Below are 15,379 nucleotides of genomic sequence, written 5' to 3'. Positions count from 1 at the left end.
GAGTACATACTTGGGGCGGCTCCGTTGAAGGTGTGACATTTACATGTGAACCGCAGCTTGCAGTAGTTCCGCTTGTGTTCCAACAGCTCCCCGAGTTCCGTGAACATCTCCCTGCAGTTGCCGCAGATCAGTATATCTGGATTGCCTACGACATACCTTCAATTAAACCCAGCCTTCATTGCTCGACAAGGCTTTGGGACTCCGTGTTACAAGGAGCTAACTTATAAACTTAGAGAATAATCATTGCATAATAATAATAATGATAACATTAATTTAATTACACATATATATTACGATTTTGTAATGGAAATATGGATATGTCGAGATACTGCTTCTAATCTGTAATTACACTGCTGCAATTATATGCTGAAAATGGCTCAAAGCGAAGCCGGTACGCACGTTTCTTGTAATCATTATCTTTATATTATAATTATGAATTTTAAGTAAAAACATTGTTATTTAAAGAAATAGCATCTTTAACCGCGATAGATTCAAATAGCCCTTGTATTAAGATTTTAATAGACATGTTGAGGTAAATTCGCCGTATTAGATCCAAATATTTGACTTTAAAGTGAAGAGAAGAAGAGAAGGTGAAGCACATCGCAAAGCTAAGTACACGTCGAAGTACATAACGAAAACGTATTGTCTCAAATGCAGTACTTACTATACACTTTAAGTTGATTCAAGTCGGGTATCGTGCCGGTGTTTGCTGTTGATTGTTGTTTCTGTAGCTTCGGATGCTGTGCTCGTGTCGGTGGCATCAAACGCGGCCGTTTCAACGGCGGTGCTAAGCGCGGCGGAAACGCGGTCGACGCATAATAACTGCAAACAGAAGGATGTTTTGCAAAATACATTAGTATGTACTTTATGTCAAGATTTCTGCAAACATTTCCCATTCACGCTTGCATATACACACATATATGCGCACATTTTGTCTCCCCCCCCCTCTCTCTCTCTCTCTCTCTCTCTCTCTCTCTCCCTCTCCCTCTCCCTCTCCCTCTCCCTCTCGTTCTCTGTTTTTACAACATTGATTGTCTTTTCAGCCTGTTGTTACTTGCTCTTTATATTTTGCATTCTAATATATATATATATACGTCTATTATTATTCTTCTCTTTGATGTTGTACAATTAAATAAGAGTCTGCATCGACAACTTCGTAAATGAACAACCGTATAAGTCGTTCCGCAAACGAGAGCATTTCCTTGAATACATTTGGGTACACGGTGGAATAAATGTACAGCATTAAATGCATTTTACAAAATCGCGAGATCCCGTAACGAGAACTTCTTTAAAAGACTTCCCTTTGTCGCAGTATGTAACACGCCACAACGGTGTTGCATGTCATTTTTATTTCGTTATTTTATTTTGAAGAAAAAACTTTAATTCCTCTTATAATGTTTCGCGCTTTCCTTTCTTTTTCTCCCCTTAAATATTTCATTTAAATGGGAAAAGTGCGAACAAGTTGTAATCTTTTGTAAACAATCGAATAGAAACGTAATATATTCAACTTTAAAATAATGATATTATCTCTTTAGAATTATTGTATTATTTAATCAATAAGAATTATGATATATGTGTGTATTATTTTTCTACAATATTTTAATTAACTTTGTTATCAAGAATTCTGCTAAAATTGGAAGCGTCAGCTTTAAGGAAGCTAAAGCGATTGTTGCTTTAAAACTTTGAAGGTAGAAGCACGCGGTAAAATAAATTAGATTTGAATAATTCAGGATGTATCCGGTAATGCGGTTCCTGCGAATTAAGATCGAATTACCTCGAGATTTTTCTTTCGATGGTATCACTTTGCGAGATAAAATCGCACATCGTATTATGACGGGAGAAGAATCGATATTTCGCATAATAAAAATGCGAAAATGTCACGATAATTACACCGTAACTGAAAACCGTTTTTGGAGTTTGGAAAACCGGTTTTGTGAATCGTTCCCTCGTGAACAATCTTCTGACGAACACGTGCGATGATAATTATTCTATTACAATAATAGAGCCGTCGTACGCTCATAGTCCATTAGCAGCAATTGGCGAACGGTAACGAGGGTACATGATATTCTTATTACGACATGCAAAATATCGAGAATATCAATAGTAGATGGATTTTACACGAGATGGATTTCACTTTACGGGAATGATGCAGAGTATACGCGTATGACTTTACAACGTCAGAATTGCCGCTTGCCATAAATACTGGAGATGCAAGTTCAAATTGCCTCTGTTTGCACCTCTTTTTACTACTTATAAGGCGAACACATTCCCGCGCACTTTTGATTGAATTTACGCCCGAAATATTGTTTTGAAAATTATAATTCGAAATTAGAGAGATAAAAATTAATCAATTAAGAGAAATCTTATTTTTTAATCATTTTCAACGATTTTTAGTGTAATATTAATATGTAAATTTTTGCAAATAAATATTTTTTTAGCTTTAAACCGTTCTGATTCGGTTTGTTGGACTTAAACCGCAATCGTAATTTGTAACTGAAATATGTTAAATTAGATTAATCGTCAATTTTAATAATGATGCTAATAAGTTTTTAAAAACTTGTATTGTGAATAATTTATTGCGAAAAATATTATTATATCTCAGCCAGAGATTTTCGCAATAAATTATTATTTGCAGGATTTTAAGTTACTTATTAGCATCACTATTAAAATTGATGATCAATCTAATTTAAGATATTAATATTTCAACTTTAATTTGCAATTGCGTTTATCAGATCTTAGTTTATAAAACTGAAAAAATAATCTGGAAAAAATTTGCATATTAATATTTACTATTAAGCAAGATCCGTTAATTTTGACCAAAAATAGAATTATTTCTCTTAATCATATTATGAAAAATTCCCCTTCTCCCTCCAAAGAAAAGAATGGTATCACATTATCTTTTTTCAAAAAACAAATTGTGGACAAATTACACTTTTATGGAGCAGAAATTTAGGGAGATTTAATTTCTTTATCTCCGGCGAGTATGCGGGGATTAAAATCTTTACTGTGTCAGTTTATCCTCAGATTATGTTTATTTTTTTATTTTCTTTGCATTATACTTTATTTTGTATTCGTTTTAAATCACCATCAATCACGCCTTGATGTAGATATATTTAACCGCTAAATATAAAATTGTCGATATGAGACTCATCGCTCACTCGATCTCGCATGTCACACGATTACACAATGTGCTTGTGAAATATTTCGTCTTTTAAATACTTGTATTAAAACACGATCCATAAAGTACGAGATCTGTCGTTTTATATTAAAAAAAAATCGTAACATATTCGATGTGAACGAAAGCTCACACGAAAGCCCGCAGATCGTAAATAAATAAATAAATAAATAAATAAAATATATACACATTTCTTTGGAAGATATTTTTATTATTGATTTTCTTGTATGTTTACAATGCATTAGGTAACATCAGCAGTGTCTCGACATTAAGTATATAATGAATAGGAATCGGAAATGCCTTCATAGCGTATTTGTTGAAATCTCAGATATACATGCTACTATGTACAATACATAAAGCAATTCAATCATGTCACAACAATGCACAGAAAAGTAATCGATATCTAGTTCTATTGTTGTATCGGTTTCGTAGCCGATTTCAACGCCTTCCATGGAAACAAAGTCTGAATCCTGACAATAAAAATATCATGTTACTGACATATGCCAATGCTCACGTCGTTACTGTCGGGCACTGCCGATTCCTATATTCGTTAGAAAATTTTAACGTTTCATATTCCTATAAAGATCTCAAGAAATTAAAAATGTCACCAGAAATCAAGTAGAGCTTTTATATATGGTGTGTGTACTACAATATTTTATAATATCGACTTTATGCTGCATTATTTTATACATTTGACTCGAAATGTTTGTAACTTTGATTTATCTACAGCTTTTATATTTTAACGAAATAGACTTTATTATGTAATTTATAGGATTTGTTCCATCCTTTCTTTAAAGATACAACAGCCGATGAACGTAACAGACCATTTTCATGGTCTCGCGAAGAAAAACGAAGGTGTTATTTAAGGATTAAACTAGTAAAGGAGGTACAGAAGTGCGCGTGAATTCGTGTCTTCTTGCCGTTGTTAAAAGTTCTTTTAAGACGAGTTTCGCCCTCTTCCTGGAAGTCGCGAATAATAGCAGAGGGTCGCGTCAGGCGAAAAGGGATGATCGAGAAAAAGTAGGGAAAAAACTACAAGGCATCATCTTCGACATTGTTCGATGTTGTTCCTTAATATGTTTCAACAATTTTTTAACATTTCCCGAAGTACCATCCAATTATCAGCCAAGTCAGCTGTTTCCTTCCCAGTGATTACTCGAAATCTTTGTAGACAAACTTCTCTAAATTATTTCTAGATATTATTAACGTATTTGAATGAAACATTTGACGATCAAATGTGAAATTGGCACGAAGTTAGAAATGAAAAAATAGTTTTACTATGCTCTGCACGTGATACACAATTATAAACCAAAGGTAGTGTAACTGTCCCTATTACTGTGTCCTTATTAATGTACTTTTGTATTTCAATAAGCCATAAAGGAAACTAGCACGAATAAATAAGAAAAAAAAAATTTTTTGTTAAATTAAATTATTAATGTATACGATACCAAGAATAATATTTTATTTTTTACTTATTAAAGTATTTTAAACATTTTTCGAAAGATATGAGGAATTTATGTGAATCCAGTAATACGTATCACAAGATTTTAAGCTTATCCCTATTAATGTGCCCTGTATTGTTTGAGAAGGTTGCGTTATGAGTATATTGGAATAAGTATAATTGAAATAATGATTTATGTAATATTAACTTAAACAATTAGCTAAAATTTATTACCTGTTTCAGTAACTATATCTTAAAATGAATCAAATGCGGATAGGCACACAAATTGGGAGCACATTAATGGGATTAAGCTTAAAGGAATCCGCCGCTTGGAGGATTAATAAACACTAATAGGGACAAAAATATGATTTTTTTTTATAAAGTAATAACATTTTTCAGATAAAAGAAATGTAAGAAAAAGAAATAGTTAAAAAATATCGATTTCAAGATAAAATTAAAGCTACAATAATAATTAATAATTAATTCAGTAATAAACAAATTGACTTAAAGGCACATTAATAGGGACATTTACCCTAATTGCTAATTTCAATTTTAATTTGCCTCTTTTCGTGTAAAAAATGTTCGAAGCCTTAAATGATTTTCTTGCAGTCTTCCAAATCGGATAAATGTCTAATCGATTATCAACATATCTAGGTCGCGTATGTAAAAGTCCAGTTATATTAACGTTACGATACGTTACGTCTATTTTGAGGCTTCTAATTGCCGTAATAGACGTAAGTAGGTTAGTATCGAACATATTAGATCATTCTTACATACATGAGTAATTTCTATCGTCTCGAATCATTCTTATCACGATGGAGAGAGAATAATAACGCCGCATAATTTAATTTATCTCGACTCGAGAATCGTAGAGCAGATCCTGCGAATTTAAAAAAATCGCAAAAATTTCAGAATAGTACGTGAAATATCCAATTTCTCCGTATATAATATTCCATGTTATTTTAGATTCCATACTGTTTAATCGAGCGCGCTCAATCTCGGTCCGGGGACGACGTGTCCGCCGAAAAACGACGGCGACGCCGGTCGTCCACGTCGTCGCGTCTCCACTTTATACGGTGGCGGCTCTCGGATATGCATGTATTCAGATTAGACAACGCGGAGGGAGAATTTGTCGGATAAATTCAGCCGGGGGTAGTGGCCGGAGGCCGGCTCGCGCTCCCTCTAACACACTGGATTTCATTAAAATTCATTCGGCGCGGCAAGCTGTCACACGCGCCACGGATGTACAGACGGACGAGCGAGCTAATAGGCTTACCGTATTACTACAAAAGGCGCCGAGCCCCTTCTCTTACTCGAGCGGATTGTGCGCTGTGGCCATATAAATTAAATATAAATAATGTACACCATGTAAATTGAATTAGATGACGCGTGCCACGCTCGCGGTCACAAATACTTTATTTATACGTGTACACCCATACGTGTGTTGAAAATGTAAACGATTGTTAAAGCGATTATTACCGGATTGAAGTCCGGTAGTAAATTAATGTAAATTGAGTGGATTGTAAAAACAAAGGGTCTCGGGATGCTGACAATTTGCGAATCTAAGAGATCGTTGATGTAATAACGATTCCATCGTGACGTACATAACTACATATAACAAGTTGATCACACGTCGCAAGCAACAGCAGCATTGCCAGCTGTGTTATTTCTTATTCCACTTTTTTATCCCGATCTAATGTCAATAAATCATGCATTTTTTTATCAGAATGCGTCAAGACATCGTCACAGTGTACGCTCGGCGCGGACAAAACCAGCCAGCCATATTTTACTATCGCAAGTATCACGATTTCCGCTCATCCCCTCGTAGTCATAAATAATATTTCTGTCGGTGGCCAGGTCGGCGTTTTCCCGCAATTATTGCGTCTCTCATAACCGACGTCATAATTCTATACCATAACGAGGCCATTCGTAACCCTCCAATCTCCACCCTCCTCTTCTCCCGCCTGCTATTCCACTCTTCCACTTCATTCTGACATTTTTTTACGCGCGTGCGACCTTTTACGGATGACGGCGACTAATGGCAGCTGCGTTGCAACAAATACGTGGCGAAGCGATAAATAAATGTAATAGCAGCGAAATGATAACGACGTGATGACAAAAGCGTTGTAAAATCATCAAGTATTATTTCGTTCGTTATTTGTAAACCATTGCATTTCACCGACTATATTTGAACGATATCCCAGCTAGCTTTCGACGGTGCTTTCAAAATGTGCTTGAAAAATTAATAATTTTATTAAGACAGAATACGTGAAATAACATCCCTCATGGTGATCCATTTTAATTTCCACGTTTACCGCTAAATTTCATTTAAAAGAACGAACATTCTCTCCAATCTAAATTTAAACTCAGTTGAAAAAATCCGAAAAACGAAAAATTCCGACAGGGCGAACGACGGCACATGGTGACGTTCGAAGACGAGCCTAAAGAAGGTCGGCCAATAAATCGGCGGATTTTCATCACGGGCTAACTCTCGGACGTCGGCCAACGAGCACTGTGATTGGCAGCTCTGACAATTATTTGTTTTCCACAAATCACGTGGTGCCACCGACGTCGTTCTTCTACCTTTTCTTCTTCCACCTTTTCGTCTTTGCTTCTCTTCTTTTTTTTTCTTAAAATTTTCTCGTAATTCGCATCTTACGGATTCCCCACTCGTCACTTTTCTGTTTCTCCTTTTGTGACCTATCTCGTCTCTATTAATTAAAAACATTTGAATTGATAATTACATTGCAAATGTAAACTTGATCAATTAGCATACTTGCGAACTGTGTCGATTAAATTTGTACATTCTAAACGTCATTGCGTATTATTAGGAACCTCGCGACACTTATTAACAACCTATATATTTCGAGACGGAGAATTTTAAATTTGATTAAAAAAGAACGAACGTTGAAAACGAAGTTATTAATTGTAAGTATAAAAACGTTCTAAAAGTAAGTGCGGCAATAAATTGATTGATATTTAATTTAAATTTCTTTTTTTGCGTCTTGAAATTTTTGTATTTCGAAACACAAGTTGAAGTTAACTCGTTATTATAAAATTATGTCTTTACGTTTCAAATATTTTATAACTTTGATTCCTTATTATTTTTACATCCTTGCATTTTCCTCCGGTCGATCACTTTTTATTATCACTTAACTCTTCACAACAACGAAATGAAATTTGTGCCTTAAATAATTGAATACGTTCTTACAGTATTCACGTCACATGTCGGAAACCTAAATGTCTCTTTGTAATTAAGATTTAGACATCAGTATTGTGAAAGGATGAAACGAAATTGAAGAAAATAAATTAAGATCTCGAAGAAGTGATATATGTGAATAATACATTATTAATATAAATTAGTAGAGATATGAAGAGGTGATTTAAGAGAAACACATACACGTGTAATTCCGATATGTTTTTGTACGTACAGAAGCGATGTTATCACGATCGATTTTACATTACATCCTCTTCTTTCACCGCCCACCGCATTTCATCGTGCGAATATTAATGCCGCAATTAATTTCGCTTAAATCGCGATAGAATATTTCGGATTTTTCATGAAAGCCAAATTATGCGCACTGACCAACAATGGCGCACCGGCATTGACCCCTCCAACCCTTCCCTCCCTTCCTCCTCTATTCCTCTTTTTGCCTGGGTGCCATTAATTCGGTACGATGTTTCGATTAAATTGCAGTCTAAGCGCGAAGAAGTGAAAAGCGTTTTGTGCGTTTGACGCGCCGCCAATTACGCGAGACGTCAAAATAATGAAGGTGGATCGCGTTTTCCACGATTGCCAGCTGCCAATTATAGCTTTTCGCGGTCGTGTTTGTCGCCCTTTTCCGCGCCGATATTAATAAATCATCATTGAAATTGTTGTTGCATTGTCGTGCGATGACCGAAGCGAGCGCGGATTTTGACGTTGAAATTTTCACTAAATTACCGATTATATGCGCGTGATGCGTACGACGTAATAATTACATAATAGAATTATTAAATGTCAAATCTGCAAGAAAATTAATTAAATTAATTAAATTGATAAATGTGTGTAAGACAAACTTTGAAAGCTTTCAAAATCTTAATATTCGATTGCTATTTGTATTCGTGTAAAATTTACATATAAAACCTACTGTAATTAAACGTATAAAATTTTAAAATACAAAACCTCACATAAAAATCTATTTGTCTCAAAGACAAATAGGTTTTTTATGTAAGACTTTAAAGTTTGCATATATAAATATAACAGGCTTGTACGTATAATACGTCTTTGTAGAATTCATATGTAAATTTTACAAATGAATACATCTTTGTAGAATTCCACTTGTATCTAATGCATAAGATTGAATACTCTTATAATTAGTTTTTTAATATACCTATAGAAAATATTTTATTTTCAAAAAAATATTTTTATTTTAATGCAATAAATATGAAGAAATTGTTTTCAAATGTATTTTATTGTTTGATTACTATTTGTATTTATGTATCTATTAGGTGTTGGAATTAATTCGTAGCGTTTTTAATGAAAGAATGTTATTTATTTCACATGAGCATTAAAAAATACATTAATGAAAGTACTTCCCATCACTTGTAAAACGCTACGAATTAATTCCAACACCTAATATATTTATAATACATACATAAAATATATAAAATATTCAATAGTCTCTTTCACAATTGACGTGCATAAATAAGCAACATGAAAATATTAAATATTTTTCATACAATATCGTAAAATTTTCTAAGCATTAATCTATTATGGGAGATTTGCAGATATAACGAACGCTATATTTGCGATTGATCGCATAAAAGCGGACAAAATGATGAGGGAAAAGTTTAGGAAGCATGAGGCGTTTACTTTCACGAGGAAAACTTTTAGCGTTTAAATTCAGCTGTGGTTTCTAGAAACGATTAAAAACATCGATCGTAAATTATCTTGGTAGCCATTAACATTCGAAGTGCTATTTCTCAGGTGATAAAGCATTGGATTTAGAATAATTAAGAATTCGTAATGCGATAAAATCATCGCAATAATACGCAGGAAATCTCGATATAAAAAAAAAAGATTTTCAAAGAATGATTTAAGCCAGGATACACTTTCTCAAGATGTTCATTAAAAAGCACTTCGAAAGAGGCAAAAAGTTTATAATCATTTTTCTTAATTATGACATATTTTAGTTTTCTATTTCAAAAGTGACAATAACTAAAAAATTAAGTTTCCCAGAAAAAGAAAGAAACAATTTTTCAATTTGACAGAAAATTATTGACTAATCAAATAATATCGGCAAAAAGAATATATTCTTAATATAATTAAATGTTATTTTTTATTTTCGTTTCACATCCTCACAAAAATCTCTTTTTGAATTGTAACGTTTTAAGAAAATAAATTAGTTATTTTTAATGACTGATAAATTAAAGTTTACCTGTTATATAATAATAATATCGAAAATCATTTTTTTATGTTATGTCATTATTTTTGAAGTAAGAGAGCGATATCTTTTTATGAAGTATAAATACAGCCTAGGCCAGAAAAATATTAGGCATCTATATTTTTTTCGTTTATCTAGAATTCTTTTACCTGTATTGTTACTTATTGATTACCGACATCATACATATGTAAGTTTAAAGAATTCTTGGAGGATAATCCACAGTAAATGCTATAAATCAATTTCTGAGTAAAACTTCAAATAATGATTAATAAGGTACATGATATTTTTGGTCAAGGCTGTATATATTATTAAAAAACGCGCATATAAATATGTATATAAATATGTATAAAATATCTTTAAAAATATATATGTTGAGGCTATTTTGTGACGTATTAATTGCAAAAATTTGCTATTACTATTTAATAATATATTGAAAATTACCTCGGCGTGGATCAAAGCACATCCCACATGCGAAATTCATTGCGTATCTATAGCTGTGGATATATATTTGCATAAATCGGAATGGCTTGCGAAAACAAGTTAAATATAGAAGCGCATCGCTAGTTTTTAGCTTTTGCAGAGTCGAATGTCGAATGCATTTTACATTTTTCAAAGGGATGATGCCGTGTAACTTCACCACTGTAACTTGATTGGTCGCAGCGTCGATTTCAAAGTTGATAATTGACTCGCTCGCGAAAAAACACGACTGACCAACCTAGTATTTATTCGTATTTGGCATTTTTAAATGTTTTCGATATCGGCAAATAAATCGGATAATAGCATTAAACAAGTGTATTAGAAGAAATAAGTAAAAAGTTCGAAAAAGAGGATAACGCAAAAATAAAATTTATTATTCTTATTTTTACTTTAAATTTATTTATTTTTACTCCAAATTTATTTTATTTTTATATTTAAACTTTTTAAAAATATTTTTTTTCATACACAAACACATATTGAAGATTATTTTTAACTTTTTATTTTAACTCTTCATTTAGCTTTAAATTTAAATCATGATTTGCGGTAATATTTATCGCAAATCGCTCATACAAAAATCATGATTATAACGAGGCATGAGTCTGTGATCATATTATAATGATGATACTCTCACTTCCGTATAGCGTAGAATTAATTTCACGTGGCAATAATGCTTAATTTGACGCGGATAGGACGTGCATTAAGCGATGCACGATCCATGCACTTAATGTACATCGATGGGGATTGAGCGTTTAGGCCGACATCCCGACGTTGAGGGTCAAGGGACGTATCGATGGTACGCGATTAAGCCCTCAAAGTCGCGAAGGTGTCTTGAGAGACATTCGTCCCTAATTAATCTTTCTCGCTCAATGTACAGCATCGGACATCCCGATCAAATGCCAAATTAAATAGGACGTAACATGGTTTGTGGAGATATCTACATAACAAGTAGAATAAGTAACTAAAAAGAAGAATTAACTAATGCAGCGCAAGTAAACAGTACCTATTTATAAAAGGATTCTGTCGTGCCTCGATGATAAGTTTAAAAGAAAAGCAAAAGTTAGCACATTATTACGAGCGTCGCATTTGTCAAAATATTGAATAATACATCAAGTTCGCCGTTGCCTTGTTTACGTATTTTATTCGCTATTTGTATCCATGTAATAAAGGCATGATACGTCGTTGTGTCTACTCTTAAAAAGGGCACGTAAAGTCGAATTGAATTTCAGAGCTGCCCCTTTCCCGCGATGCTGATTGATGCTCTCGCTATATGATGTGCTTATTTCGTACCGTGAGAAACTGTCAGCACAGAGAGATTGCAAATTTTAATAATTCGAACGTTGAAGGTAATGTAATATTTAATGTAATATTTAATAACGTTGTGTAATTTTACTGTTATTTTACTGTTATTTTACTTATTTATTAAACAAAAAAAAGTAATCCCAACGTTTGTCTCAAACTTATTTAACTTTTCTCTATACATATATTATTTTATTTCTTTATTTTTAACTTTTTCATTTCCTTGATTTTGTTCATTTTTTTATTCTTAAACTTTTTAATTTTATATTTTTTCTAATTTTAATTTTCTTCCTTATCTTTTGTCTCTCAATTTCATTCCTTCATTTTAATTTCTTTATGTTATTTATTTTTCTTTCTCATTATAAAGTATAATAACTATTCTGTTGCATAATCAAATGTGCAAATAAATAAATGATCTGATCCAATGACGCACCTATAACAATAAGTTTTATTTTATGAGCTTCGAACATATATTGACTGTGTATGTGCGCGAGCGTCTCTTTGTATTCTATTCACAATAGATGCTTTAAATTGTAATGATTTATATACGATTTATAATATAACTGTGCAAGTTAAGAAACAGAATCACTTGCGCAGTGACAAAATCAACGTGAGACTAAACTTATATAAATTCCAAATCAAAAGAAAAATATAATATTTATTATACACCATACACTGTTAGATATCAAAGGAGAAATGAATACTCCATCTCTTGAATTAAATAAAATTTTTAACTTCTATATCGAAATGCAAATTAATCCATTTCTATGGTAAGTTTCAAAGTAAACAACACCCATATTAATATACGCTTTTAATATAGAAGAATAATAAACTAAATTTGAATTAAATTTAATATTTTTTTTATGACATTTTCTTGAATTGAATTATTTAACTTCATTTTTTAAATTAAATTAATAAGGTATATTAAGAACTGTGATGATTTATGTAATGATTTATGAAATAATTAAAAATAACTCAAATTGTGGATATAATTTTACACTATGAATTTAACAGTGTAAGTAAATATTGTATAACTCGCAGTAGATAATTTTGACAATTGTTTTTTATATATATTTCAAAGATATAATTTTTTTTTTAATATCTGTGAAACCTGAACAATGAAAACAAATGATGTGTAGAGTGTACATTGTTGTGTTCTATGTATATAAATAAACTCGATATCAATTTCAAAATCATTATACATTTTTTTAAATCATTACGATTTTATTATAAAGAATGATTTAACAAATTTTATAATCTCAAAAAGCTAATTTTTATTTGTAATAGTTCAATATTTTCCACGAAGAATGTATTTCAAAAAATAATATTTTGAAAAAATAATATTTTGAATTAATACTTTTATAAAAATAGCATATTTACTTATTTTTCATTAAAAGAATTTCTGTCTGGAGAAGAATATCAGAAGTTAATTCCTAGACATTTTAAAGGTTTGAAATTTAAGAACCGCAATTTATTTCGCAATTATCACTGCAATTGGAAATCGAATAATTATGAATATTGCAAATTATGGATATTATTTATAGGTATACCCTTTGAAAACTTAGAATGATTATTTAACAGTTTGCATTCAAAATTCAATATATGAAACTAATCGATCCATTCTAATATATCTGTATATGTATGCAGTATGCATAAATAAATACGATGAAAATATTTTTTATTTATATTATAACTGGTTCTTGTTAAAATTTTTGTGAATTTTTAACATATCCGAATATTAAATTAACTTAATTAATGTTACTGTGTTATTTGAATATTTTGTATTACTGATATTCATTATTTCTTAATATCAGAATAATACAATTTATGACTAAGTGGACAAATTGTCTAAAAATAATATATATTAAAACATAAATTCTAAGAAAAATGAATAAAATATGATAATTTACATATATTATAAATGTTACAATAATTTTACTGGAGAAAATGCTTCCACAATTTAATTACAAATTATGGCAGTGTTACATTTTTTGTGCTTATTTTTTTACATAATATTTATGTTACTTCCCAACGCATTCATCTTATGTTAAATTAACACAAATTCGGGTAGACCGTTTGGACACGTGAAATGTATTAAATTTAACGTAAAGTTTTCCTCAAATGTATGTACTTTCATTATCAAAGTTACATACAGTACATACAGTACATATATAACGTGACATATCACAAAAAGAAATCGTTGGAAATTTAGTGATGGAACAATAAATTACATATGCGCTTCTCGCTTGTAATCAGTTTAACAGGACCATTGTAAGGCATAAATAACCGTGTCTGCATCTTATCGCCGAAATCGATCATGGGGCTGCAGTTGTACGTGCAATTATTGCTCGGCACAAAACCGCGCAGGTATAACGGCGTTCTTGTTCTTCGCGCAGTTCGCATCTACCGGGTGACAACTAATTCCCAGCGAACCCAGTTAAGCCTTTCTCGCTGGTTCCCGCGCGTAATTAGAAGGGACAAACTCCGAGGTACGCGAGTCTTCCGCTAATTTGCATTGGTTTAACAGCCAGTTTCAGACTACTTGGCGTCGCGTTACATGACTATCCTCTAATTTGGGAGGACGACAAACGAGAATCGCAACACCTTAACCCGCCCTCTTTTTCCATAGATCATACCTTACGAAATGCGACTTAAATCGTTTTCACTTCCCATAATCCTTCCATATCGCATCTTATATATGTATATAATAAAAGATATGTATATAATAAAAGATATATATAATAAAAGATTTTAGTAAGCAAAAAGAACAGCTGTAGAAAAATAAGGCAATTGTATTCAATGCTTATTTAGAATGCCCCTACATTTATGTTTTAGGCATTATTTAAATTAGATTCTTTCACGAAATATGAGATGAAAAACATAATACAAGTTGAACACAAGTTACTTAAGCAATTTCATAATGAGTGACTCTGGTTTTAGTCATATTAAATACGTGTATTATCAACGTATATATATATATATATATATATATATATATATATATATATATATATATATGATTAAATGTGTATACTAATATTGTTATTATCGACGTATCGTCTATTGTTTGTTAATAAAGACAATTACATTGTACCCCGTATTCTATCATAATCATTATGATTAATAATGCCGACTATTACTTATTAATAGTGGCGATATTATACATCTCGGTAGAGTAGCTGCTCTAATATCGTTATCATTAATGGTGCTATTTGATACGGTATTATAATTTGCATATTGTAATATCGTATCACAAATTTGTCCCTACCTTCAAGTATATTAAGCTATTAATTATTGAAAAACATTTCTCACGTGTATTATTAGTATAAATTTATATTATATTATTATGCGGAACGAAATTATTATATATTGTAAGCAAACAAATTAATATAAAGAGGGTTCATTGTCTTAATTATTAAAACTTTCAGTTGTAATCTCGTAATTAGGACCAATATAATTCTTTAGCTAATGTTTGAATTATACGTAGCATTAATCAAAACACTATCAATAATCGGGGAGGCATAAGCTTTGGTACTTCTCGTTTTCCATTGGTATCTCCGGATT

At 31.7% G+C, this 15,379-nt stretch overlaps 1 protein-coding gene across 2 annotated transcripts in view; it reads right to left on the bottom strand.

The window, feature by feature from the left end:
• Nucleotides 1-15,379, bottom strand: part of LOC105144240 (uncharacterized) — a 144,939-nt gene that overhangs the window by 8,709 nt on the left and 120,851 nt on the right. For both annotated transcript variants that reach the window (XM_087411574.1, XM_087411573.1), the window contains exons 6-7: nucleotides 665-822; nucleotides 11-145 (exon numbers count right to left, since the gene is read on the bottom strand). In XM_087411574.1, coding sequence (XP_087267700.1) covers nucleotides 11-145; nucleotides 665-822 — 293 coding nt within the window. The remainder of the gene's footprint in view (nucleotides 1-10; nucleotides 146-664; nucleotides 823-15,379) is intronic.

The sequence above is a fragment of the Acromyrmex echinatior genome, chromosome 11 (assembly GCF_024713525.1).
Source record: "Acromyrmex echinatior isolate Ae372 chromosome 11, ASM2471352v2, whole genome shotgun sequence".
NCBI classification, from domain to species: domain Eukaryota; kingdom Metazoa; phylum Arthropoda; class Insecta; order Hymenoptera; family Formicidae; genus Acromyrmex; species Acromyrmex echinatior.
The sequence above is the reverse complement of the archived record's forward strand: the minus strand, read 5'-3'. Positions and strand labels throughout refer to the sequence as shown.